The 27,987-nt window shown below is 45.9% G+C and overlaps 1 protein-coding gene across 13 annotated transcripts; it reads right to left on the bottom strand.

Annotated features, from left to right (window-relative positions):
* Positions 1-2: 2 nt before the first annotated feature.
* ATP6V0A1 (ATPase H+ transporting V0 subunit a1) lies at positions 3-27,632 on the bottom strand. Of its 13 annotated transcripts, none has more exons than XR_014880032.1 (23): positions 27,306-27,630; positions 27,012-27,146; positions 26,787-26,865; positions 26,389-26,486; positions 25,741-25,869; positions 21,220-21,323; positions 20,273-20,399; positions 18,957-19,039; positions 18,185-18,278; positions 16,646-16,858; positions 15,878-16,028; positions 15,547-15,686; positions 14,657-14,814; positions 14,131-14,221; positions 13,277-13,395; positions 12,740-12,956; positions 12,083-12,190; positions 11,275-11,349; positions 8,919-9,026; positions 6,423-6,540; positions 5,818-5,989; positions 1,347-3,556; positions 3-986 (listed from the first exon to the last, which is right to left on the bottom strand). XR_014880032.1 is itself a non-coding variant. In XM_085211083.1 (22 exons), the coding sequence occupies exons 2-22, from the start codon at positions 27,126-27,128 to the stop codon at positions 893-895; spliced, it is 2,595 nt and encodes an 864-aa protein (XP_085067209.1). In that variant the 5' UTR covers positions 27,129-27,146; positions 27,306-27,623; the 3' UTR covers positions 3-892. The 13 variants fall into 13 exon arrangements, 6 of the variants coding, with proteins under 6 accessions (XP_085067209.1, XP_085067210.1, XP_085067211.1 ...); XR_014880033.1 differs by having other exon boundaries at positions 21,220-21,302; positions 27,306-27,629; XR_014880034.1 differs by lacking the exon at positions 11,275-11,349 and having other exon boundaries at positions 27,306-27,625.
* Positions 27,633-27,987: the final 355 nt, after the last annotated feature.

The following is a 27,987-nucleotide window of genomic DNA, read 5'->3' as shown; positions in this document are numbered from 1 at the left end:
AGTGCAGCGCAGCGCCTTTAATGTACGGCGACTTCGATTAACGCACACAGCGATCCCCAGCCACGCGGCGGGGCGGGTCTCGTTCCGCAGCCCGCACCGCCCCGCACCCCATCACTGCTCCCGACGCGCTCCGCACGCACACGGCAGCGCTGCAGGAGATGCGTGCAGCTCTTCCACGGCTTCCAGCTCAACTCCAGGCTGGGGGTATTTGTGTTCCTGTTCTACTCTGTTCACACAACACAGCAACAACTATAACTGACAGAGTTACACACAGCACAGCACAACACAGCACAACACAGCACAACACAGCACTGCACCTCATCGGGCTGAGAAGGGCGGGGGCTGACCCACAATTTGCACAGGAGAAAAAGCGGCATCGGCAGGGGACGGAGCGGAGCTGCTTTGCCGTGCAGACCCCCAGCCCCCCCCGCACGGAGTTCTGGCAGCCCGGGGAGCGCAGCTGCCGCCCCTCCAGCTGCAAACAGAGCAGGCGTGGAAGCGCCGGCCGGCCGAGGCGCTCCGTGCGGCTGCGCTGCCCTCCTTCGCGCAGACACCGCACACAAAACTTCCTCCGAAATCTCTTCTCCCGAGCAGGAAGCTTTATGCAGGACGGAGGCTCTGCGCCCTCCTCTCCCTGCGCTCCTCCGCATTATTCTCCCCGTACCCTGACAGAGCCGGCAGGAAACGCACAGCTCAGCAGCACCGTTACACCACACCGACGCGCCGCGGCAACTGAAGGGAGAAGTTTCTTTGATCAGGATCACTCATTAACCCAGGAACGTCGAAGCTCGGGGCTTCCCGACTTCCCGGTAACACTCGGACTGCTGCAATAAATTACATTCACTATGGGGACACAGACGGGACACAAAGCACGGGTGCAGCGCAGGGGATGCTAATCGTCAAACTTCCCCTCGCGGATGGTGTCAAAGGAGAACGGCAGGAACTTGAAGCCCGTGCCAGTGTAGAACTTGTTCTGGAACTCGATCCTGGAAGAGAAGGAAGGCTCGTTAGGAAGGCGGGTCTCTCACAGGAGTTAGAAATTAGCAAGTAGCTGTTTACTGACTATAAAAAGTAAAGCTTTAAAGATTATATTCTAGATATCCGTCTGTAATATATATACACAGTATTGTATTATAGAACTATTATAGAACATATTGTAGAATATATAATATGATCTAATAGATGTGATGATGCAGCACTCCCACTGGCACAAAAACCACTCGGAAGTTTCTGGAGCACAGCAGGACGGCAGCAGCACCCAATTCCACCACGGCAACACAAAGAGCAACAAAACCAGGAAGAATCCCCTGAGCAGGGTCACGGAGCAGCACACGAGGCCACGTTACCGAACGTTTCAGGTGCAGCAACACCCAGCCTCGCGATGCTGTGCTGACTTCCACCAGCAGCGACTGCTGGCCGGTTACTGCAGTGCATTTGGTTTAAGCCCACGCAGCTCCTGAGCTCAACGCGTGCGCTCTGGTGGGACACAGCGCAGCCTGGTCTGCCCACTGCCCCCAGTAACTCGGTTTAAAAAAAGAATTATTCTGCAGATCTGTCCAGTGGTCGGGAACAGCCAAATAGGGGAAGAAAAGAGAATCCCGTGGGTCACCATAAAAACAGGCGTGGTGTTTCATGAGCCTCATGAGAAAAACTTTCCACCGCGCGGTCCACTAAAACACCAGGCCTGTAGGAATGAGGAGACAGCAAATGGCAGAGCAGTTCACAACAATTCAGAATAATAGAAAAAGACTCATTTTAGTTGTTGGTTTTTTTTCCCCCAAATTGAGAATCGAGGCAAAATCCAAAGTCGCTGGTATTTCAGGGCAAAAAGTGGTTTCTTGGCAGAGCTCAGGACTGGAACCTTCAAAACATTTTCCCCGATAGGTTCTGCTGCCTGTTGGTGCAGATGAGATCAGAGCTCCTGCAGAGGAATCCCTGGGACGAGGAGGATTTTCCACGTGGGAGGAAGGGCTCCTCGCCAACAGGCGCCAGTTTTCAGGAACCTCAATAATCTCCATAAGTGACTCAGGAACGACTCCGTAAGCAAAGGGAAAACAAGAGGCAGCTGGTTGGGTATCTGACTCACACAGAACCCATTGTAAATGCAATTTTAACCCCAATAAACTGTTCCAGCTGCCCCTGACATCTGAAAGTGCCTTTTGGACAGACTGAGTTACAACCAGCCTCGGCTGAACGCCTGAAACTCAAGGGGCGGCTGTCGGGAGCTTGGAGAACCACTGAAATGGTTCCACTAAATGCCGCAGCTTAAACGTCTGAGTGCTTCCTGCGACTCTGCAGAGGAGCACCCAGAACCTGAGGTCCCTTTCTGGAATCAGAAAATGCTGTTTCCAGGAGCACTCCCTATCTGTGTGCTACTTCTGCTGCTGAACTGCGTCTCAACACTGATCGACTTCTGCAAGAGTATTTACTGGACAGCCCCGCACTGCCAATAAACAGACAAAGCTGTCTGGCAGTTTGCATTAATAAAACAAACACCTTTCTTCAGATTTTTTTGTAGTAATAGTTGAGAGCTTGTCAGACTGCGATTGCATGGATTTTCCAACAGGCAGTCACAGAATTTCCAAACGTTTGGAAAACCGGGAGCCGGCAGCCCCAGCAGAAAGCAGCTGGAGAGAGGGAGACGTCTGTCGGGCAGGAAACCCAACTTTCGTTCGGTACGAGGGTAAATTCCTACGTGGTATTTTTGGATTCTGAGCAGAGCGCTGACGCGTGAGGCCAGCAGTGGCTCAGAAGGCAGGCAGGCACCCTGCAGGCAGCAGCAGAACAGGGTGCTGTGCACAGGTTCCCCCAGACGGCAGCGGGTCGTACACCATGGGTCACTCCGTCCCCTCGAAGGAGATGAGCAGCAGGATGCTGGTACGATCGCACAGGAGACGAGCCCAAGCTCCTGACCCTGACCAAGAAAAACCACCAAAATTCTGGCAGGCGGGGGGGGAGTTGGGCTGTGAGCAGGACAGGCCCAGCACGCCCACGCCTCCGGACAGCAGCACCCCTGGGGGCTGCACGCACTGCCCACGCAGGGCAGGGTCGGCTTACAGCAGCCGGGCAGGGCACCACAGAACTGCAGCTCTCTCTTTATTTCACATGGCTGACCGAGGCTGACCACAGTTGTACCTGAAATCCACTCTGCTGCCACTGCACAAACCCACGGCTCTTTCTGCCATGCAGAACAGAAGGGGCACTGGGCGAGCTGCTCGCCTCCAGCTGCACCCAGGGGAGATGCCTTGGATCTGTGTCACTGCCTCCAAAGGACTGAGCTCATCCTTTCAATGTCTGAATTAGTGGCAAACAGCTCAGGCAACACATGGTAAAGAAAAAGCACACTCATGTTTGTCTCAAGTCCACAAGAAGCGCGCTGCCTCCCAGGGATGTCCAAACCAGGCCTAAAACAGAGCCTAAAATGCTGCTTTACGCTGAAGGTGGCTGCACTGAAACTATCTCTGCATCAACCCATGATGGTGGGAGCCTGCTTTGCTTCCAGTTACAATCTTCTCCTTTTGGACAAAGTCTGTGTTTGCTCAATTGGGATATCTGACTAGATTTAAAAAGAAAAAGATACATTAACATCAACAGCAGTGTCAAACTAGAAAGAAAAAAAAGCAAACACAGCATTGTATTTCAGTACAAAGGCAGCTACCAAGCTCCAGCAGAACTGATATGGAATTGCAATCCTGGCAGCACTTTGAGTGCTTTCTCCACCCCAAAATGCCCCAGAAGAACCCAGCCTGCAGAAGGAATGCATGCTTCCTGCAAAAGCACACAGCAAGTCTTCCTCAACTGGCACTGATAGGTAGAACTCTGGGAAGAATCTGTTCTCACCACCGAGACATGTGCTAAATGATTCCCCCTTTCCAGGAAGGCTGAACCACCCACACCTTCAGAATTCCAGATAGGTGACTCTTGTCCCAGAGTAACAAAATCTGATCAGCTCCTCCCAGGACGGATATTTTGTTCCCCCTCCCTCCCCCCCCCCCCCCCCCCATCTTCCTTCTAAGAGAGGAACACAAACCATTGGAAGTTTACCAATTTCAAGTTTGGAAACAAAAAGGAATGTTAACAGCATGTTGTTTTGAACATCTGCAGGTGCAGTTTTCATTCCACTGATAACGGAAATCCAAACAAACGCAGAACAGTCCCAGCACACCACATTCAGTCTGAAGTACTGCCTTCAGATTACTTCTCAGAGACTAAACTTCAACAGGTTCTATCTTAGAGAATGTAATTTAAGGTTTTAAAGTTTGAAACATGGTCAGGGGAAATATGACCGAGGAGCTTCAGTTCTGCAGCTCCCAACAAGGCCCTGCTACGCTCTGCATAGCACCTGTGACCTGTTTGCTTACTGCTGTTGCTTTGCTGTTTTTTTTTTTTCCTCTTTGCTTGTCATTCACGCATCTATCTTCCCTCTACACATTTCCAGATCATTTTAATCACATTTTACAAACAGACAATGTGAAAAACACTCTTTGCTGAGCTGTAACCTCTCGCTCACACTTGATTCAGATGCTTTGTGAGCAGAATCCTTAAGTGCAGCCTGTGATTATTAACACAAAATTGGTATCTCCAGAAAGCAAAACAAAAAACAAAACAAAACCCCAAGAACACACACCTTCCTAACTGAGGCTATTCCTTTGAGTAAAAAGGGTTACAGTCTGCCAAGGAAGAGCATTCAGAAACGTGTACCTACTGTTATGCAGAAACGTGCCACCAAGCGTAGACAAACAAGATTTAAAACATCTGTTAATTTGCACAAACTGAAGACCAGGGACACCACGCACACAGTCAGTTCTGCTCACTCTGCTCTCCTTGGACTGTTAGCAGCAATACTGGGCAGGGTGTGCAGAACTCCTTTCGCAGTGATGCAAGGTGCAGTACAGCGACAGCAGTCAGAGGATGAGGAAACAGCAGCCAGCAAGAAGGCCTCGAGTGCCTGGTATGAAGATTCCTAGGCTGGAAGCCAGGAAAAAAACAGAAGCACCACCCAGCAGCCATTTGCAGCAGCCACACGGGCTCCCTCAGCACAAGATGGCTACAGCCAGCCCTGCATTTCCTGGTCCATCTCCATTCGCTTCGCTACAGAGACACGCCTGGACATTCAGTGCTCGCCCAAATAGGCTGTCAGCAGGGAGAGCAAAGGGACGCAGTTGCCACTCCTGAGAAACTGGGGGAAAGTGCAAAAAAGGGTGCTTCTGCTCGCTTTTGAAAGGCACGGACTTCCTTTTCCCACTTAGACTGCTTTTAAAAAGTGTTCAGAACAGTTTTTCTTCCATGTAAGCAAAACAGAAAGCTCCTTCCGAACTTCACTTTGCTCTCTGTGCTCACCAGGAGCAACAGGGCCAGGCAGAAGACCAAAGGACAGAACAAAAGTGATCCTACTGAAAGCCAGAAGCGTTCATTCACCTCGCACAGCATCCCCACCCTACTGTTCACAAAGCTCTAGTCTAATTTATTTTTAATTAGAGTTCAGCTACTCTCCACAATTTCTAAGTTATGCCTATGATTAGGAGAGAGGAGAGTATTAACAGAATGAAGAGTGAAATCTCTGACCATGTTAAAGACTTTCTGCTGTCAGAGCACATCTTCTGCAGGATGGTTAGGAAAGACTTACGGTCCTCCAGCACTTCTGAACACGACCAGCTCACCACAAAATTATCCACCACCCCAGTGTTACAGCCTCACTTTCACTGTGTAACAACCAGCACAATCTTCTGGAAGGTGTGCATTTCTCCAGACAGCCCACATGGCATCAGCCTCCTTTCCACGTAGAGCTGACGATTTCTGAGCATTGCTGTAACTCACCAGTGCAAGCGGAGAGCATGGAGGAAAGCAGACAGGCCCTCCATGACCAGGAGAATTGCTACCGTCAGGGTAGCAAAAGCAGCAAAAATGAAGAAAAGGCCAAAGCCTCCAGCCAGACTCCTCACGCTGAGCCCAGTGTGGATCACCATGGTCCACAGCACCTCCGAGAGCTCTGCCAGGAGAAGAGAGAGGAGAGGACTCATTTCAGAGCATCCAACAAGAAGAGAGCGCTGCAGTTTTCTATAGAGCAGAAACTGAGGTCGAGAAAAAAATCTTCCACCATAACGAAGTGGGAAAGTCAGGAGAGAGAAGAGTTTTTGCAGGCAAGGATGTCAGGACACTGCTGCACGCCGTGCAGACCCACTGGTCAGCAGCCCTTTGCTTCATTCAGCTCTTCCAACCCCACCCATCCTTCCAGACCCAGCTGTTAGCAGGGTGCTGTGCACGCAGACAGTGGTGTTTACACACAGCTCTGCCCTCCTCCAGCAGCGCCCGACACCGCAGCGCTGAGCTCTGGGGAAGCCACTGCACTGCTGCCCTTTGCCCACCAGCAGCCCAGCTCCATTGGTGACACCGAGCTGGATTCCCACTCCAGGAGTACTCACGTGCATGGGCTAAGCTGAGAGCCCAGAGCCTCAAGTAGGACGCAGTGTTGGAGATGCACCCCAGGCAGTACTCAATGGTGTGGATGGCCTGGTACACCACAGTGTCAGCAAAGTCAAACTGCAAAGAAACACAGAAAATGAAGGAGGCTGCGAGATGTGCAGGCAGGAAGGGCTGGCTGACTGGGGAGAATGAGAGCTACCTGGTGCTATCACCGAGGACATCGTGTTTGAACTTAGACACTGATACTGTCTTCTCCTGGTTTAGCATGTCAGTTTTATGAATTAAAAGCAAATTCTCTTGTCTTACTGGGTTTTGTAGAGTGACAGTTCACTGCTGCAGTTTTAATGATTGTTTTCATGTCCTATTGTACAAAATCAAGATATTCAGAATTCTGCCATTGACTTTGCCAGGAAAAGACTGTACAGCAACAAGATGGTGTTCGTATGAGTTCACTGGTAAGTTGCATGTACTTCTACAAGAAAAGAGACAGTATTCCAAGTCAGTACTGTGTATGCACCTCTGTGAAAAGACCGTTTTGCAAAATATGGACTTAACCTCTTTGAAAGCAAAAATAAAAACTGCACAAAGCAGTTTTGAGAAAGTCCTACCCGTACAATTCATAACTCTCTGTGCTTCGGTGATTTTTTGAAATAATAATTTAAAAAAATCATAAGAAAGTCTGCCATGAAGGACAGTTTCTTACTGTTCACCTTGTGAAAGCGTTCCCTACATTTTGGACTTAATCTGTGCTTCAGAAACTGCTCATATTTAAGTCAAGTCAAAGTGGTATTTTAAAGACACGGAGCAACTCGCGTTGCAGGCATGCACAGCAGGCTATTTATGTTCTCATTTTGCTCTCAGTATACACAGGGCAGTAAATATTTTAAGCAGCAAAGTTAAACGAACTGTCAAAAGTGCAATTCTTCCTCTGCAGATTGAGAGCTGCAATGTTCTTTAGCAAAAACTGTCCCAGCAAACAGTGCCACCTCCCAGCACACACTGCACACCAGTGTGCAATTAATGGAACGTGATAAATATTTCAACAATGACAATTCACAGCCTCACGCAGCTGCCGGAGAGAATCCATCACTGTGCTGGGGGCTGGAAGGCTCAGCAGGATCACTTTGTTGGAGCATTTGCAGTTTTGCACATTTTTCAGAGGATTACAGAATTAACACCAATTCCACATGGAAATATGCACCACAGGTCCACCTTCCACATAACAGAACCACCTTCAGCATCATTTAAGACAACATCATTCTTGCAAAGCTACTCTACTGTCATGGCCGTTATGTTTTCATAACAAATTTGGCTACCTGATTTCCTGACCTCTGCAATAAATTCTGCACAAGCGTTCCTAAAACCCACTTAACACTCATAATTCTTACAACTATTTATGAATGAGCAGTTTCTCAGAACAGAGCCTCTCTTCTTACAGAAAAATGCAGGTTAGTTAAGCTGCTGAGCTATATGAAAACTGGACCAGATTTGCTGTATTTTCTCATTGGCAACAACCAGTATTGTCCTTAAAATGGAAGGCAGTTGGGTGGGAGGGAGAGCATACCAGCTTTAAGTGCTTTATTGCAGTGCAGAATTACCAAAGACACAACGTAAGGCAAGTGGGACTTGTTTAGAAGTTTAAAGCATCAACTTTTCAGTTTCAGAGTTCTGGCTTAACGGCTTTCTGGGTAAACTAAGAGATCTGCAGACAGGGGATAAGACAAACAAGCTAAATACATGAAGTAATCAAAGGTCTGTTAGTGGGTGTGACACTGCATGAAGGATTAAAGATGGCCTGTAGCATGTCAACACTGGATCTTTTGGAAAAGATGCCATGACACAACGCTCAGTTCAGTGCGTGGTTTACACCAATGGGAAACGTTCCAGATACACATGAATGCAGCAAAGCTGGCTGTAGTCTTACCACCTCATCCTCTGTAGGCTTGAAAACATAAGTTCACATTTAGTGTGGTGTCTCAATCAACATTAATCACGAACACATTCAATCATCCCCTCCTAAACACGACACAGTAAAGCAGCAACAAATCACATGCACTACATGGAGGCAAAAAACTCCCAAATTAAGAGAGACCATCTCCTTTTTCTTCTCTACCAGCAGTAAGGCAAAGCAGCCAATGCCACCCCAGCAGTCAGAACAAATACAAGAAGTAGGATAGAAAAAACTACAGAAAAATGGCCTCGGATTTCGGCTAACAGTGGGGAAGCAAACAGCAAAGTGCACTGCACTCTGCAACCCTCACTGCACAGCCTGTGAGATGGTGGTTCTTCTAATAAAGACAGAACTAAATTTCCCTTTGCCTGCAAATGACACTTTTTCCCCACCTTCAAGTCCTGGGAATGACCAGAAGACTGCAGTACTTTACTGCTATGAAAACACTTTGCTGAGAATGTTGCTATTTAAACAACTTGAAAATACAGCCAAACCAGCACCTTCTGTTCCCAAGTGCACTGAGGCAGGACGCTCAGGTACTCACCTCCTCCCCCTCCTCAGAATGGGTAGATAGCTGATCGTGTTGGATGATCTCAGCATCCTCCTCTGTCGGTCCGTTGCCCACCCGGATCCCACCGAAGTTGTGTGTTCCCTAAAACACGAAGAAAAAGAAAGAAGAGAAAGTGTTGTTTGTGGCTTACTCCGACAGCAGAAGCTTCTTACAACTCCGTGCACAGCAGCAGTTGCTCACAGAAGACGACAAAATATGAAAGCCCAGGTTTAATCAGCTGTGCAATTCCTTTTCTCAGTTTGGATGGAAAAGATGCTGAATCCTGTAAGGCTGGGAAAAAAGGTCTGAATGAATACCTGATAATTTCTATAAAGTGACTGCAAACCTAAGTAAAATAAATGCCAAATCTCTCATGAGGACGTTTGCTGTAACTGATGTGAACAGACCAATGTTTTGCACAACAGCAGCTGTGAAGCAAGCACGTAGAATCGAGTGAAACACCACTGCTGTTGTAGATGAGACAAGTCACACAGTGGCTGACAAATGCACACACACACCATGGCAGGCACACAGCACACGTGGGAAATCAGACTTTCCCTCACATGGAAATTCTGCGTTGTGCAAGCAGTTCCTTTTATAGAGAATTGTTTTGACATCCAGCGTCTGACAGCACAAACCAGTCTGAAACCCCTCCGAAAGTCACCCAGTGGCTGCAGTCACTGCTCAGTTAAGGTGAGCTTTGCAGGCACACACAGTCTCACAGCCAAGAACGGATGCAGAGGACTGCTCACCACGACTGTTCTCGAGCTGAGCTTTTATGCACTGTAAATGTGTGCCGCACTACGAAGGCCTGACTGGCAAATCACTACTTCTGGATTTCTGCTCAGCAAGTGGCACTGTACAGCAGGATTCTTCCTTCCTCCAAGGTGTTCCAAAGACACAAAATGCTGGTGACTGATCTGAAGGACTGCACGTGAAGACCTCAGGGTCTGACCTACCTAGAGAAGCAAACTAAAATGCCACAAATAGGAACAAAACCCCACGCTCAGCCTCAGGACTGTACTGGGGTCATCTGGGAGATGGAAGGTAAACAGACTAAGCAGCAACATTAATTCTTTGTAAGCTTAGGGTTGACAAAATGAAGCATTGAGATTCTGAGAGCCATCTGCTCTCACACTGCATGGCTCTGGCATCCAGCAGCACTGCTGCTCAGCATTCTGTTCTCTAGCTGATCTGCTCTTAAAAGCTTACTTCTGCTTAATGCCGAACACCACGTTTGCCCAAAACATCAGATGTGAATTTAAGATTTGGCTGGGTTGTTTCTAAAAATAAATAAATAAATAAATAAATTAGGCAGTCATTTATGCTCTGAAAATAGAAATAAGATGAAAACAGCCAGACTACATTTATAGCTAAGACAGCACTTTTACTATGATTTTTACCATAGTAAAAAAAATATCAGTAGTTACTGATAAATAGTATCAGTACTCCATTTCTACATTCCTGGTCTGCAGGAATCTGTACTCTGAAGCTCTTCCCTCACACTCAACTTGTGTCAGTTCTTTGCAGCCAAACTTAACACAGCTCCAAAAGCTCCAACCAACCTCACAGATCTGACCACGCTTCAAGCAAACATCTTCACTCGCATCTTCTCTTATTGGATGCTGGGTGAATTATGCACAAGAGGTGCACTGTCTTTTCTGACCTGTGTAGCTACTTAAGATTTCATAACAGAAACAGGAGCCAACAGATAAGAAGTTGTCCCCAGATCACCTTTGACACAAAGTACAACGTGTTTCATAGTTTGAAAGACTTCAGCTTGTTAGAGAGGTAGCATTCAGAACTAAAACCCATCTGAAATATGACGTACAGGGGAAGGGGTAAAGTTCTGGAGCTGCTGCAATCTTTGCTCCCCCAGAAAACTTCCACACCAGAGGGCTGCCTGCAGCTTATTTGCTGGCACAGGCACAGATGCCCAAAACCAGTAATTATTGCTATGATGTTGTTGGGAGGCCATCACTGACATGCTTGGGAACACAACGTAAACAAAAATGCTTCAATGAAAGAAATCCTACTCTAGCTTAAACAAATATGCAAGAAAAAGAAAAAGGGGAACTTAACTTGGGGGGGATGTGGCAGCAAGGTATTCTTGTGCTGCTCTGCAGGTTGTGATTTCAGCAACACTCCTGCAAAGAAGTGTGCCTGCATTCTGTGCGTGTGTAACTATTATCCAGCAGCCTGGTAGCTCTTCCAAAATGCATCAGCTTTGCTGAACTTTGCTCTTTCACCCTAAAGGTGCAGTAGTCATTCACTTATGAAATTCAGGTGCATTTCATGCTCTCTTGTTAATTCGATATAAATCCATCAGGTGATTTTTAAATCCACTCACTGTTGCAGCCGCTGCTGCCTCTAGTGCCTGCTGGTTCGGGACTGTGCTGCCCTGGGCCTCCACGGGCTGCCCTTCCTGATAGCGAATGGAAGAAAAGAAAGGGAGGAGGAAGAAGACAAAAAGAGAAAGGGAGACGAATGGAGGGGACATGGGAGGATGAAAGATGGTCAGAGAAGGGAGAGGGAGTGTCTTTAACTGAGCTGATCTTTGACTCACTTAACATCCTAAAAGCTATCTGCCATACATGCAGGGAGAATTTTCAGGTATCCCCAGAGCACATGTGCCAAGTTCCTGCATTTTATAGGAAAGATTCTTTACAATACAGTTGGAAACCTAGAGATTACCCCAGGAGATAATCTCTCACATAAAAAAAAAAAAAATAGACTTACGCTATCTTCTTTTTTAACCATTCAAACTGCTTTAGCAAAGATGGCTATTAAGTCTCTACGCCAATGAAGCTAACTCCATTGCTTTTACACCATCACCCTAGCAAAAGCCCAGAAGTGCATCCAGCAACAAGTAAGACTGGGTTCCTGAACCAGCTGACAATGCTCAAGGTGGTTTTATTGTTTTTATCATTACCAACAGGTAGGGTTTTTAAAGCTGGTTTGGTGCTGGATCCAGTTTGAGAAGCAGGCAGGCAATACTTCACCTCCAGCAACAGCCACCTGCCCCTACGCCCAGGAATACGCAGAGAGCCTTTAAGGTCTGTAACGCTGTGTGAACCCACGTACCAAGGACAAGGTGGAAAACAGCTTTTCAATTATAATTTGTTCTCATATTGAAAATATACAGAGTAGTCACCCACCAAGTGCTTTCTCCTTAAATACTGGTGGCGAAGGACCAGAGGTTTAGCTACCAGCATCCATGGCACGCACAGTAATGCCACCACCACAAGGAAACACTGGAGTCCTTTCTGTAAAAGAAACAAGCCTCAGATGATTTACTGACAATCCACGTTCACACAAACCCTCTCAGGCAGTCTTAAGCAACACTGAATGACTGAATTCCCACAGCGTGGGGATGCTTCACACTCTCTCTCTTATAGAAGATGTGCTGTACTTGACACCTGATTGCAGCTGCCACAACTGCCTGCACACAGCAGGAGCACTGACACTGGTCAGGTGAGGGAGAAAGCCAGAAGATCCTGCAAACAGCATCAGCACGTACTGCTAAGCTCAGAGGCACTGCATTGTAGGTGCAGGGCAATATTCCTTTTGACTTCCCACGGTTGCTTTGGATCCAAGTATTCTGGAGCCACAGCTGATGTGCTCAGACTGACATAAATTCTCTGCACAGAAATTCTGCCTTTCTTCCACATTACACAGTGTCAGGCTTTGGAAACAACGCCACATTTCTCCTCTCACAAAGTGCTTAACGCTTAATTTTACAATTATTATAAGGTCAACCAAAGACGAATATCACAAAGCACCTCTGACCTTACAATTCAAAAAACAGTACACACCTGCCCTTTATAAAGCATCTTGTTACTGGTATCACCATAGGAAAACAAAAACATGTTGATAAAATGTATTAAAAGGCTTGGGGCTTCCTTTGATGTGTGAGCATCGTAGGCTGTCCATTTGTAGAAAATGAGAATAACAAGGTATCCAAACAGCGAGGACATGAAAATCATCTCCGGAATAAATCCAAGGTATATGTTCAGTGGCTTCTTAAAATATCTACAGGAAAATAAAAGGAGGAAAGTTTAAAATCACATTTAGTTCGCATTAGTCTGATGTAGGGCAAAAACTTTAAATGAGAAGGAAAAAGCAGTTTTGTAACAAAACTGCAGAGGCTGTGCATTTCTGTAAGAGCTAGGACTTAAACACAGTTAATTACTTGACACGTATAGTTATACATACACAGACAGAAATAACTACTGTGCCCTTCAATCAGAAGGTTAAAGTCTGAGGTTTCTGCATCTTAAACTGATACACGAACTGCACCCAGAGAAATTCTCCCTCCTCTCCCATCAGAAAAACAGGAATAAAGCTCTTACATGTGGTTGAGAAGACTCAACATGACACCAAAGAGCATGTGGATAATGCCAAGAATCACAGACATTTTCATCTTAAATGAATTGAGGAAGGCCAGTTTATTGTTGGCAATATTCCAGATCTGTGACAAAAAACAACACTGAGTCAGCCAAACACTGAGGAAAAGGAAAACAGAAAAGAATGAAAATGTTCCGTTTAAGCTAAGCTATGTGTTTGTGGTAGAGATATCTGCTCAGGAAAACTCAGCAGACAACCCTTCTGATAAGAACCCTCGCTGATCCCACCACCAGAGCAGGAATCAAACCTTGTTTATTTTCATTTTGCCAAAAGTAGCAGGAAAGGAGGAGAGAGGGCTGTTATCTTGACAGAAAACCTGTTTATACATTTCAATGAGAAATTACACAAGTTCTGACTTTCTGCCACCTCATCTTTCATGTGGAACACATGCAAATTTTTCTATCAAATCCTAAAAGCATAGGAGTAGTGTTACTGAAATAGGCAGCTACAAAATGACTGTTACTCAGAAATTCTATTTCCAAGACTGACTGAAAGAGAACTGGCTTTCTCCAAAGTAGGAAAAGAAATCACTTTAGGAAGTTACTTTTAAGTCTCATACCAGACGTGATTAAAATGCAGGTTGGAAAGGGTGAGGAAGAAATCTTTCATGGTCCCAAGAATAAGTCTTTCTATCCTGCACCTACTGCCTCTTTGGAACTAGGTTCATTTCCATCATTCACAACTATTTCAAACACCTTTTGCTAGGATGTGGAAAACTTTCACAGTGAATTGAACAGATCCTTTTCTGTTTACACACAGGATGTTCTTAAAGGACGGCAGAGGAAGGAAGAGTTCTTACCGGGTCGATGCCGAAGGGGTAGGGGCCACCAAACACTCCTGCTTCAGCAGGGTCCAGCTGAAGCAAAGGCGTAGTCTTAAGCAGCTCATCTCTGTTTGGGAGTAAGTACATTATACAACATGTTAGCATAAGCAACGTTGACCTCTGTTTAAAACTAACAGCATTCTTCCTTGTGAGTGCAAGGGATATCTCAAAATGAGAGAACTTAAAGGTTCCCATGCAGCCCTAAAGATTTTCCAGTAACAAAACAGTCTCTTGACCTGTTATGCTGCGTCACAAGGAAAAGACAGAGGGACAGGAATCTTGCTACGTCAGTGATAAGAAAGGTGATAAAGTGCATCTTTATGAGTTTCCTGAAAACAAGCAGGCTTGAAACTTGAGAGGTATCACATTTGCACCCTCTTCCTACTCCACTTGAAACTGAGTTCAGAAGTTTTTGTCTTCTAGAGCTGGTAAGACAGTGGTGAAAGATAAATCACCTACTTGCCACGATCACACTTCATTCAATTAAGAACTGTTTACTCACGACCAATTGGCTTTGGAGAACATGGGCCGGACGCTCCACGATGAACCAAACATATTAAGAGACTTGGAGAAGCAGTCGTTATAGATAAGGCCCGTGTAAGTGGAGAACAGTCCCATCAGCAGGATGATGTATCGACCACTAAAAACAGTGTTGAACATCTAACATGAAAGAGGAGAAAAGAAAGTCTGTGAGAACAAGGGACGTCTCTCCTACAAACAAAACAGCAAAAGCAGTCAGCAGCAGAACAAGTGATCTGGCTCATGATGACAGCACAGTATCTGGGGGAGATTAAGGGTGCAAGAGGTAACTCTGCAAGAACAGAACCCGAATGCAGAGGATAAGCAGGCTGATTAGCTGAGGAGGATAAACTGCACTCCATGCAGTGATGTAAACCCCAGCTGGCAGCACCGCTTTGGAACTAAGCAGGGCTGACCCTGCTTTCTTCACACTCATGTACAAAACTGATCCATCTCCTATCAATGTAAGCCCTGAGCGAAGCAGACTTGTCTAGAACAACAACAACAACAAAAAGAATCGTGGAGATGCACACATATTTGTGTGCACAAACACTAGGAATTGTGCAATGATTGCAAGTCTTTATGATCCAATCTGGTTTTGGTTGATTCATTTACAGCAGCTTAGCTGTCCAACTGCACTCAATAAACAATTTCTTTCAAATGTCTGAAAGAAATAATTTCCTACAAATTTCTGAAAGGAAAAACAAAGAAACTGACTGTTACTATGAAATGAAGCAGCTCAGTGCATGGCGTACAGACCTGGCATTCTGCTTGTGTGCTCCCTGTTTCGAGGAGTAACAAGGGGGAATATAGGAGCAAATCCAGTCACAACTCTGTATTAAGCACAGAGCTGAGCACAGCACCTCTCCTTACCTCATTGTCACTTTTCTGTGACAGAATACGACTCTCCCTAAGCACCATCCAGATAGCAATCAGAGTCATCAGGATTCCATGGCCAAAATCTCCAAACATCACAGCAAACAGAAACGGGAAGGTAATGATCGTATACGGGGCTGGAAGAGAAAGACCCTCCTAATGCACTGCATTCACCAAGTCCAGATTTACTATAGTGCAGATTCCAAAGTTTGTTCCCCATTTCCAAAGGCTGCAAAGTACCATATTAGACATTTTCACACAGGACAGTCAACATGGAGAAACACCACGACTAGAAGTTACTTCATCACTTCTTAAAGTACGGATCTACCTGGATTTATTTCCCGGTAAGTTCCAATGCCATAAGCATCAACGATGTTCTGAAAGCCACAAGTGAACTTGTTAGTTTTGTTGTATGTTGGTGGGGTCTGATTGGTTTGCATCCGATTTAAAATAGATGGGACAGTGGAACCACTGTGCTCCTGTTATGGAAGTGAAACAAAACAAAACAAAACAGATCATGATTAGAAAATATCCTTGGGGCAATGGAAGACAGAGTAAAACATTTATTTCCTGCTGCCATTTGGAGAAGTACAGGCTTTCATTTTTGTAGACTGCTTGCCTGATGAAAGGTACTTCAGCCATTGAACAGGCTGCCAAATTTCCTCTGCTCTCCCTCTCAGGTAACAGGAGAAATAAAATTTTCAAGGCGCCCAACTCTTCGCTATTTATCTGAGCAGAGGGAGTGAGCTTGCTAAAGCTCTAGATCATTCCTTTAAGTTCCACTGCATATAAAAACAGCTGCAAAGCACAGCCTGGTTAACCAAATGCACCAAATGACTCCAACACAGGAAGACGTTTTATCGCACTTTCCTGAACTTGAAGGCTTACACAACGTATTTGTAACTAAGTGAGGTGCTCAGCAGAATACCTATAAGCCATGACTCCTGCATGTCAGATAAACCTTCCTCTGTGAGGGCTGATTGAAACAGTCTAAAGAAGCGGTTTCCAGAAAAATCAATGAATTCCTGTTGCACTTGCTGAGAGTTGCTAATCTGCTTGAACAGAAGCAGACGGGAGCAGTGCAGCCGTTACTCACTGTGCCTCTCCGGAGGGCAAACTGGATGGAATCGAGGTCAGCTACAGGACACCAGACTTCAGCAATCAAGCACTTCTGTGTCACATCAATATTGCACAGGTTCAGGGTATGGTAGATGGCCTTCATCTTGCGGACTTTGATGAACCAGACCCGAATATTTTTAGCAGCTGCCTGCAGAACTCTTTGGCGGTGATCCTCCGTTTGGTTCAGCACCTTTCATGGAAAAGCGAGACAAAGATGAGGCAAAATCAGCAGCCAAAACTCGTAGCATACAAAGACACAGTGAAGTAGGGCTGACCAACAAGACAATGGATGAATGAGCCCTTGCCCCCATCCAGCACAAGACTTCCACACGTGTGATGCTTTCGTTTCCATACTAATTGCTCCCTTCTGCTAAGAGGGTTTAGGGCTTCTTTCCAGGTATAGTCTGACTACTTTCCTCCTCCAACCCCAAGGTCAGTGGATATTTCAAACAGTATTTCAAACAATGAGCTAAGCTGTTCGGAGAACATTTTTTCCTCCACCCAGGTTAAAAGAGCAGAGAAGAGTTCTGCAGGCGAGGCATGCAGCACCTTAAAGCCCCCCGGTAATATTACAACACTTTTTTTTTCCCTGAAAAGGATAAAGTGTTTTTTTATTAAGAGTGTTTTCCAACTGGAACATGTCTAACTCCGGCAAAGTCAGATTCCCAGCCTGGAAAGTCTGAGACTCAAGGGAAAGTGAGGACACAGGGCACAGCTATCACATGCAGCTCTGAATGTTAATAGTCAAATTGCTTCTGCATTCTTATCTACTTCACTAAACAGCTGCACCACAAATCTTCCAGCCTGAAACGGGGTCTGTATCAAATAAGCCATTTAAATGCAACCATTTTTCCTCCTAGTTCCTGAACTTTCTTCTGATTTTCATCTTAGATCCCTCCGGTTTTTCTGCATTATGACATACTGCCTTTTCTCCTTGAAGCAAATGTCAAGTATTTCAGAGCTGGCACTTCACAGCTGTGTGCTGACTGCTTTTAACAAGCATTCAGGCTGCTGCACAACAGTTTAATCATAATGCAGAAACTCTGTAAGAAAGCAGAAGGTGAAAATATGAAGACAGGCAGAAAAAACTTGATAGGTTAAAATTAGCGTCGTTATCTCAACATGGAGACAAGTTTAAAAATGTTTTCTAAGCTCTCGCAGATGAAACAGGCAATTATACAAGCATGCTTTCAGAGCTGAAAGCGCAGTATCTTCTTACTCATGCACATTCCTCTCTGCTCCCTGGTATTTGGTTCTATATTGACACTGTATTTACATGTATATAATTAACAGCTCAGACACACGCAAAGATCAAACCACCGCTCTGAAGTCTGAAAAAGAAAATGAGCAGAAAGCCTCCAAGCAGCCTTCCTGCAGTGCTCAGCTGCTGGTCTCAAGCTACCCTCAGCTGAAAACATGGTCACCTAATAATGCCAAAACAATTCCCTCTTAATAGGACCCAAAGATGAATTTAACTATTAATTAAACAAACAAGTATTGACTGCATTTATTTTACCATCTGAAGGTCATCAATTCTGGTATTGACACCAGAAGCCATTTCCTTCCGCTCCTGTGGTGTTTCTGGACACGGGTAGAGGGAGGCACGGAATCTGAAAGACACGCAAGCAGCCGTAGTAAGAAAGATGGTAGAAACATTAACCCATCAGGGAAACAGATGGCTAAGACTAAACACAGAAATAAAGCAAGGAGCATCTTAATATCAGCAAAGCCTACCAAGCACTGTTTCAGTCTTCAAATCAAATGGGTACAGACGTTTGCTTAAGGCCAGAACAGAAGCTGAATACTGAAGAAAGAAAAAACAAAACCAACCAACCACCTCTGTTCCCTGCCCTGACAGTCTCAAAAGCACTGTTGTGAAGTCGATTAGCCACCCCCGTTCAGGGTGCTCCTATCATGCCAATGCAGCTGCTGCTAACGCAGTCACTGCTGGTCTCTGTGACAATGCTGCCTGCTGGCAGCCTGATAAGCCTGCGTGAGAGTTCAGCACAAACCCCATTGTTTTTAGGCATCCTCTAACACTAAGCAGTTGTCTGCTTTGAGCATGACAGGCCTAGGGAGCAGCCAATGTGACTGTAAGACATGATACAGCTACATCTGGTACATTTTATTTGCTGTCCAAGTACGTACTCCCACAGCCATCACAGAGCAAGGAGCTGAGAACTATGGATATTGAGCCATTTCAATGAATTCCAAGTATCTGAGTGTTCTTCTATGAGTGTTACACGTAGCAAGATGCCCAGTCTAAGACTTTCAAGTAACTTGCATACCCTTCACATATCTTCTTGACTCTGTTCTTCAATTGGTCACCTTGGAAAAAGATGATAAATACAGACTTGTGCACATAATCCCCCTAGAACAGAAGAAAGGGTGTGTTGTAACAGCTCAGCTAGTTCCAAATATTCGCATTACAGCGAATTACAACAGTGTCTTACTTTCCCTTCATTGGAATCTGTACACATAGAGATCAGAATTGCACAGCGAGTCAAGAATGCACCTTAACACAGAAAGTCACAAGGATCAGAGTCAGGGTTTCTTGGCCTCAATACTACTTCTGTATTTGTGGTTACTGAAGCAAAATGTTCAAGATTATCTACCCTAACTCATAGAATAAACATGAAAAGCTGGGAAAAATTGCCAAAAGAACAGGGATGCAATGAAATAGATGTATCATCCCTTACTGTAGGCAGCTGACTGCAGAATCAAGAAAAAAGAGTGAACTAAAAAAAGATGGAGTTCAGTGGCCTTTGTCCTCCAGGGAGGCCAAGAGCACATTCTTTGCACAGCTGTTTTCATGTTGGTAGCCAGTTCCCTTTTCCTGCATTTGTTGACAAGTTATTGTTCTACTTCACTTAGGAAATCTTTCCATAATGCTTAGAAATTAATTACGTTAGGTGTAACCTCAATTTAAGGAAGTGCTGCACATTAAGAACAAAGCCTCTCCTTGCTGACAGATCATTGAACAGGTCAGCTACCAGCAGCTAGGACAGGAGAACAAGGGAGCCTTGCATGAGAAACAGAGGCAATTAGTGAGTTTAATGCGCCTGGCTTTGTTCCAGTGCAGCCTTCATGCAGCCCCCCTCCTTTTTTTTTTTTCCCCTACTTTAAGATCCAAAAATTTGTGTGCTGTCCACGTATTTGAGCAGAGAGGACACTGTAAAACCAGCCCCAATTACAAGATTTACCAATTGTATTTGCAAAAAAGCCAGCAATTCTCAGGTGTACGTTTAAATTTCTGGGTAAGATATTATGAAAAGTACCAGTTCAAAATAAATGAGCTACTGCTGCCGTGCACTGCTGACATCTGAAAGAGCCCCTCTCTCGAGGAAATCTACTCCACGCACGAGTTGCACTCGCATGCTCGTGCCAGAGAGGTAACTGTGCCTCGCTGCGGCCCAGGCTCATCCCCCTGTAACAGGGCTTATCATCCATCTCTTTTTTCTTTTGTCATTAAAGCCTGAAGTGCTGCAGTGCAACACAAATGCTTGCCTTCGTGGAGCTCCCGGAGGGCAAGAGGCATAAAACCGTAAGCGGATCCTTTTACACATCTGAGCCTTTTGCCACTGCAAAGGATGGGTAACCTTACCGTGACGGGATCCTCCAGGGGGTTTTCAATCTCAGCCTGGCGCAGGAAGACGTTCCCTCGGCACACGCGCCACAGCATGCGCTCAAACGTGGGGATTCGCTCGCGGTTGATCACTCCAGCCACAAACCTGGAGAGGGGACAGCGTGAGCCCTGCACCTACGGCAGCACTCAGCCTCGTAGCACAACGCCGACACCGGCTGGAGCTCAGCATCGCACCGAAAGCTACACAGCCATCCTTCGTGCATTACGGGAAGCTCTCTCCATAGGCAGAGATGAACCAAAAACAGCAGCACGACACAAACACCGAGACGTAACAGAATGGTCTGTTAAGAAACTACTGATTAGAAGAGGAAACAAACGCACTTAGGCATACAGTTTCTAAGCCCACTACTGCTCATGTTATCAGGCTCCTGGCACGTCACACGTGAAGGATTGGAGCGGTCAGGGTTACACTGACTGTGTTCTCAGCATGTGCTTCAGAAGACCCCACTGACTCAAATCCCTGTGTCCACACGGAACTACACACGTATGGAAACAGCCTGGAAGCAGCTTCTTCCCAGGCCATGGATCCGGGGGTCCCTTCACCCCCTTGTCATGGAAACTAGGCCTAACTGTGACAAAGATACGGAACCACAGTTTTTTCATAGTAGTGCGTGCTCACAGTTACTGGTTTCAACAAAGCTGCGAGAGCTCAGTGTCTGAAAAAACAAACAGAACAGATTTACAAGGAATAGACTAGTACAATTCCTCATCTAGAGAGAAACTTCACGCGCTGTGAAGCTCACGTATGCAGGACAAGAACACAGACCCACAGTCAGTGTTAGGTCAGCCTTCATCTGCTTCAAGCACCAGTCTACATCCTGCAACAACAGCGCTCAAATCACTGCAGAATGACCAAAAGGCAGCTGCGTTAACACAAGACAGGAGAAAGCACAAATTGCCATTACCCAAGCCGTAGTGGGGCACCTCTTCCCATCTCACTTGGCTCCAGGAGTGAAGAGGATTCCTCCAACAGGTCTGGATCCGCCATCTGCTGATGATGCAATTCAGCCTGAATTCACAAATCAATTAACATCTAATGAAACTAGTTAGTGGCATGCAGGGCACGAGGAACCAGGAGATAGTTTGGGGAGACAAAAGAAAAAAGAGAGAACAAAACAGCAGAAAAAGGAGACAGGTGATAGACAAGACAGCAAGAATCACACAAGGAGGAAAACAAGAGGAAAAGATGGAATGGCAAAGCAAAGCTCCCGTACAAGAAAGGTCTGAAGGCTGCTGCAACAGAACAAATAGGCTGTGGGATATATAAGTCTGAAGAAAGGTAGAATTCCAAGAAACTTATGTTTTAAATACAAGTTATGTTCCCAATAACTTTTTTTTTTTTTTTTTTTTTTTGCACAAAACAGTGACACATCTTACTGATCTTTTCTCACATCTCAAATGGAGAGAAAAAAAAGTAGATGCTGATTCACTCTTGCCCTGTTTGAGCATTTTCTGCATATTAATAAAGATGCTGAAGGCACTCAGAAGTGCCTGTGGAATTGCACTTACACATACAACACTCTGGTACAGACAGGTTGTTGTTCATCTCAGTCTTCCACAGACAGTTTATCTAACCTTAGGGCAGCTTTCCACTTTGCAGGGCTGCAGTCCTGTAACCAGGTATGCATGAGGGACATACCTATCCGTGCCTGCCTTCTGCCGTGTCTCAAAGACAAGGCAATACCCTTTCCATCTTGGAATCAGGCCGTTACCTTTTGATGGATTCCATGTTTCTCGTCACATCGCTGTGATGGAGATCTTGTTGCTGATTCTGACTGCAAGTACTGGGTAACAATTGTTCCTTACCGGCTGCAAAAAATCCTCCCTCCAGGAAAAAACACAGTACTTGCATCTTAAAAACATGCTTAGTGCTTAAATCCATTTATTCTTCAAGATATTTACCCCATTCGCTGTATTTATTATTCCAGACAAGTGAGATGTATTGCTTAAGGCAGTCTGAGGATGCAATTCAGTTCCTGACTAGTAGGCACTAAAACAGGCAGTCGTTCATACAGTCCCTCACTGCAAGGAATTTGCAGAGTAGAATTCCTGGGAACGTAGCTTGTAAGAATCAGCAGTTTGAGTCAGGAAGGATGCTCAGACCACAGCCTCCTGTGCACCACCTTCATGTTTCATCCAGAGCCCCACAACGCAGTTATTTCTACCTCTGCAGCTTATATAGAGAAATGGAGAAATGCACAGAGCCCCTCAGCTCAGAGCCAAATTCTACCTTCTGTAAACAGATCTTCCCCACCACAGCACAGGGGAGTCTGCTACAATACACCTGAAGGCAGAGTTTGAGAGCAGAACACGTAACATGCACGCATGCAACACAGCCTTGCAAAAGTAACACAGCCAGTTTGTCAACGCAGCACATTGCCTTCATCTGTGCTACAGTCGCACAGCAGTTTCAGTGGAAAACTCAGCAACGTTGTATTGCCTCCAGATGGAAGCACTCACTATGGGCAAGGAAAGCTTTTGTAAGGCTGAAGAAATGCAGCTCAATGGCTCGTCCACACACTTGCTTTAGCTTACAGATGTTACAAAAGTAGGGGAGCTCCTAATTTACTTTGGAAAGGTAAAACGAAGCTCTGGTTCACTTATCTTTAAGTCAGTTTGTTGCAACATCAAACAAACTCCATGAATATATACACATTTTTCCCACAGAGGGCACAACAAAAGTTTGGTACCCCAAAAGAAAACGTACAACTGAACATACCAGCAATCATTTGACATTAAGATTTCAGAATGTTGAAGAACAATGAGACAAAGTTAGAATTTCAAGAGGCTTGTATTGCATCTATCAGCCAGCAGGATGTGTGATAATGCTGGTGAGGCAGTGCCAGTCTAGTTGAAGCACAGCTGCTGATCACATTTTAGCACACAGAACAAGAAGTATTAGCACGTGTGAAAACCTTGGATCCTCCTCATTTGGGAGAGCAGTTTGCATGAATGTTTAACACTACCTCTGACCCTCTTAGGGCTGTGCCCTTGATGTGGGACACCTCACATAACACAGAGAAGTCCTGCTTAGCAAAATTACCAAACAAAACAGCTTGGGGAAAAAAAAAAAAAAGATGATGACTAGACTAGCTTCACTAACCAAGGACTTACATATAGAAGAATTATTTGCATAAAAAAGAAAAAAAACCAATATGTTCTTTAACTTTATCTCCCAAGTGCTTTAATTTGATGCTCATGCTCTTTCTACAAAGAAAATGATGTGGTAAGATCCGCTCTGTTCTGGAAGGAAAGGTGTGTCAGTGTTAAAAGAATCAACAAACAGAAAGTGGAGAGACTACAAGGAAATCAAAGTGCCATCAGCAACGATGCAGAAAGATGAAACGCCAGGAAATGTCCTTCGAGCAACATTTGCCTCCAGCAGTGAGTGAAACTTCCAGGTTACTGTGAAGTTGCATTTATGTGTTTTGTTGTTGTTGTGACATCGGGTCACACTCAGTTTTAAGTGTTCACCCTGCTCAGCACCTTCAATCTCAAGATCTGAGAAAAGTTTAGTTTTCCACGCTCTTGATTCAGGTTCTGCTCTGTGCTGGCTCTGGATTCCTGCCCACAACACCATACAATCCAAGCCCCTTCCAGGTCACGATCGAAACAAAAATCAATTTTCACGAGAATAAAAGGGATTCATTTCACCATTTAGCTTATTAGCCCAGAGCCCAGACAGAAATGACAGATGCAAAACAAACAGAAAAAAAGCAGGTGATGAGAAGAGTTAGAGGGAAGAGAGACGGGGACTGCATGCCATTAACCATTACTTTTCCAGTCTTCTTTTACGCTCACACTTTAGGATGCTTATGGCAAAACTTTCAGAGAAAGCTCTCCAGCCCATACTGTTGTTTATAAGCAAAAACAAGAAGACTAAGAAAAGGAGCATAATCATCAACATGGTGTGTTGAAACAAGAAACGGCTATGCTAACAAGAATGGTCATAACAAGAACTGAGAGAATTTCACAACCTCCCACCCCCATTGCAGAGACTCCAGACAGCAAATGCTAAATATAAAAGACTAAGCAGCAAGCCATTTCTTGTGCAACTTATTACTATGAATAGCACAATCTTGATTACAACTTAAAAGTCTTCCAGTGTTGAAGGTTCCATACAAATGACAGCATGACAAAGTAAAGCATTCAATGTTTGAGGATATGTAGGATTGCACAAAGCCCAGAAGATCTGACAGATTTTTAAGTAGAAAATTAATTTCAGTATGTTCATACTGTCCTCGAAGAAAGGCAGTAGGCAGCTCTCTCTAGATGAGTGCAATTAATGCAAGTGCAAGGTTTTACTCAATATTCAGTTAGAACAGGAGAGCCAATCAGCATCTTAATGCAGCTACGTAACAGATTATCAAATTCATGCTGGTCGTCCAAAGAGACTCTCAGCAACTCCTGGGCAGGCATTCAACACTCGAAGACGAGTCTTTTGGTATTGAAAAATCCCATGAGCCAACAGATCACACGGGCAGTATCTACATCAGCAGCAAGGAAGGCTTGTTTTGGCACAGGAATAATCTTAATGCCTGAACAGGCACCATCCTGAGCCAAGGAAAAAACCGTCAGAGAAACGGCCTGAAGTTTGCAGGAGCCCAACTGCTCTTCATCACAGCCTCTGCGAACACCAGGAGCCACATCCAATAAGAACTCTTTGATCAAATCGCTGATTAGAGGAAACTGGACACAGTCTCAGCAAAAACCATGTCCTTACTACTCTAACAACCACACGGGAGCTCTTTGAGAAAACTCCCTGGGATTTGAGATACTTATGCTTTAAGATGAAGGACCAACTTTTCTGTTATTCAGGCTTTAGGCCAAAATACCACGAGTGACACGAGATGTACGTCCCTTTCTGACCCAGCTCTCATCTGACAAAACGTTAACGATTTTAAATGTTGTTTTCCTCTAGAACTTACCTCTAAAAGTTTCGGGGGCTTGATCAAAGGCTCAACATGTTAAAAATAAATCCGTTAACTTCCATGAACTTTGTCTTACGACTTAATGAACAATCTCCATATAACATTTCAAACACTGAAGTTTGATTGTAATACCTCTGTAACTGAGGCATGACTGCTTATCTGTACACATAACGAAGAAACTCTCGCTAGCTGTACCAGCAAATTTCTGTTCTGTCGACATGCTTTCAGAACTACTAGTACTTTATTTTGCATATTTTTAGTGAAACCATTGTTTAAGTTAAAAAGAATTAAAGAGGTAAATCCCCATGATTATGTACCCATGGCTATGTGTACTGCATGAGAAATGGAAAATAATTTGAGAAGCTTTCTTAGATAAAGCAGGAAGATGAATCTGCTGTCCAAAACAACAACTGAAAATATATTTGAGAATAAAAATGGTAGTTTGAGGGAGGAGAACCTGCTGCCCAAGTGCTGACCCACACCCGGTATTCTGACCTCATCAAAAAATTGCTGAGTTTTACGCAGTATAAATTTTAACTCCGTCAGCTCCAAGAAGTTTCTTTTCAGAGCTTCCTGATTTGTGTTGATTTCTTTCAATTCATTTTCAATTTTCTCAAAGTTTGCCTGCAAGACGGAGAAAGAAGAGGAAAAAAAAAAAGTGCCTTAAAGCAATTGAATAAATAAGTGCTATTAAATCTATTAAAACAACACAGGCTGCTTTATGCTCCCATGAGACCTGCATACAACAATGGAGGCTGCACATAAACTATTTGTGACATTCTCCTTGGGCTGCTTGAAACATTTCGGACTCGGGCAGTCTCCAGTATAGGGAGGACTCACAGCATTCTTCAGATCATCACAAGCCCTTAACAACCTCAACACTGACCCACTCACTATAAATCATGCTGCTGAAGAGTGAGTCAAAGTACCAGCTTTCACTTTTAGCCATATCTGCATAAATGTGAAAGCAAAACAGTGTTGGTGAATTAAAAGCAAAGTGATGATGAGGACGTGTTTCAAGCGAGTGGGGTCCACAGTTAATGAATCTCTATCATTAAATACAACAGATGTCTATCCACGGAGTTGATGCCACATGTTTTCACCAAGATCAAACACTACTTAAGTCTTAAGACGCATTATTACCTCCAAATCAATCATGTCACGTGGAAACGGCACCTCTGGGTTTTCACCTGTGTCCATGATAGGAATATTTGCTTTTTTGATCTCCTTTTCAACAAATCCTGGAAAGACAGTACCATTAACATTAGCTGAAAAGACACCTTAACGTCAAGTTATCACTGCTTTAACCCACACCTATAGGCTGATCTGAGTCCTTTCACCTACAAGATGGTGCGATTGGGTTATTTTTCAACCAGGAAATGAATCCTTGGATGCAGCCTGACTGGCTGATATACAGAAGAAAGGCAGCCTTCAGTTCTCCAAACTGCACTTTGCCTTTTAATGCTGTTTTAGACTTAAACTACGTTACTCATTTCCCCATAAAAGCCGCAGCACTACAGGCACACCGGGACGCAACGTACGGAGCTTTCGGTCCATTTCTTCACACCTCCTGACTTCATTAACAAATTTTCGCTGGAACACATTCACGTCCGGGTTCAGCTGCCAAGAGAAAAACGTTTCCTGGACGCCACCCTTACGTCAGGGACCCCCAGAGGTGGGACCGGGGGGGTAACGAGGGGGCGGGCGGGGGATAACCGGGCCGCTCCCGGGGCCCGGCCGGTTCTCCCGCGTCAGCCGTTACTCACATCGCGGAACTGCACCTTCCCCAGCTCGCCCAGCTCGCTGACACAGCAATACGCGGCCTCGGACTGCAGGAAAAGCTGGGCTAAGGTCATCTCCTCGCTGCGGAACAGCTCCCCCATGGCGGCGCCCACCGCGGCCTGACGGAGAAGCGTCGATAAAAGCACGGGAGGGGCCGGCCGGGCCTCCCCGCCGCCCCCTCACGGCGCCCTTCGAGCTCGCACGGGGTGGAAGCGAAGCCTCAGCCCCGTCGGACAGAGGCCCCGCTGGGCCGCACGGGCCCGGTACCGCCGCCTCACCTGCCGGCACCGCCCGCACCGCACCGCCCCAGACGCCGGCTGACCGGCAGCGACGCCCGGCTCTGACGTCACCACGCACGTCTCCTAGCGACGGCGAGACTCGCCGGGCCGCACCGGAAGCGACGACACGGAAGGAACGGAAACCGCGCGTTCTGCCGCACTGCGGCCCTTCCGACGTCACTGTGCGCCGTGCGACGGGCGGTGACGTCACGTCCGGCGTGGCCGAGGTGTGAGGGCGCGGCCCGGCCTGGCGCGCGGGGGCCGCGGGCGTTGCAGCCACGGCCTGCTGGGAGCCGTTGCGGGGCGGCACCCGGCTGAGGGCCGGGCTCCCTGCGGGGCCGGGCCGCTCTCCGCCGCAGCCCCGCCTGCCGCTCGGCGCCCCGCCCCGCCCCGCGCCCGGCTCGGTGCCCGCAGCGCCGCAGCCGCCGTCTCACTGCAGAGCCGCCCTGCGGAACGTGCTGCCCACAGCAGAACTGAGCAGAAAGCAGCGCGGTGCCCGTGCTGTGCTCCACCTTCCTGTTGAACTCCACTCTTCTGACTGCTTTGAAGCTGAACGATGCTAGCTTCTGTTTGCACTGCCCCTGCCTACAGGGAGATCCAAAGGTCGAACTCGATCTACCGCTCAATAACAGCACCAAGAAGCTGTTCGTGCTGCAAGAGACAGAGACGAACCCGCTTGCCC

Source organism: Meleagris gallopavo, chromosome 29, assembly GCF_905368555.1.
Source record: "Meleagris gallopavo chromosome 29, MGAL_WU_HG_1.1, whole genome shotgun sequence".
Lineage (NCBI taxonomy): Eukaryota > Metazoa > Chordata > Aves > Galliformes > Phasianidae > Meleagris > Meleagris gallopavo.
The sequence above is the reverse complement of the archived record's forward strand: the minus strand, read 5'-3'. Positions and strand labels throughout refer to the sequence as shown.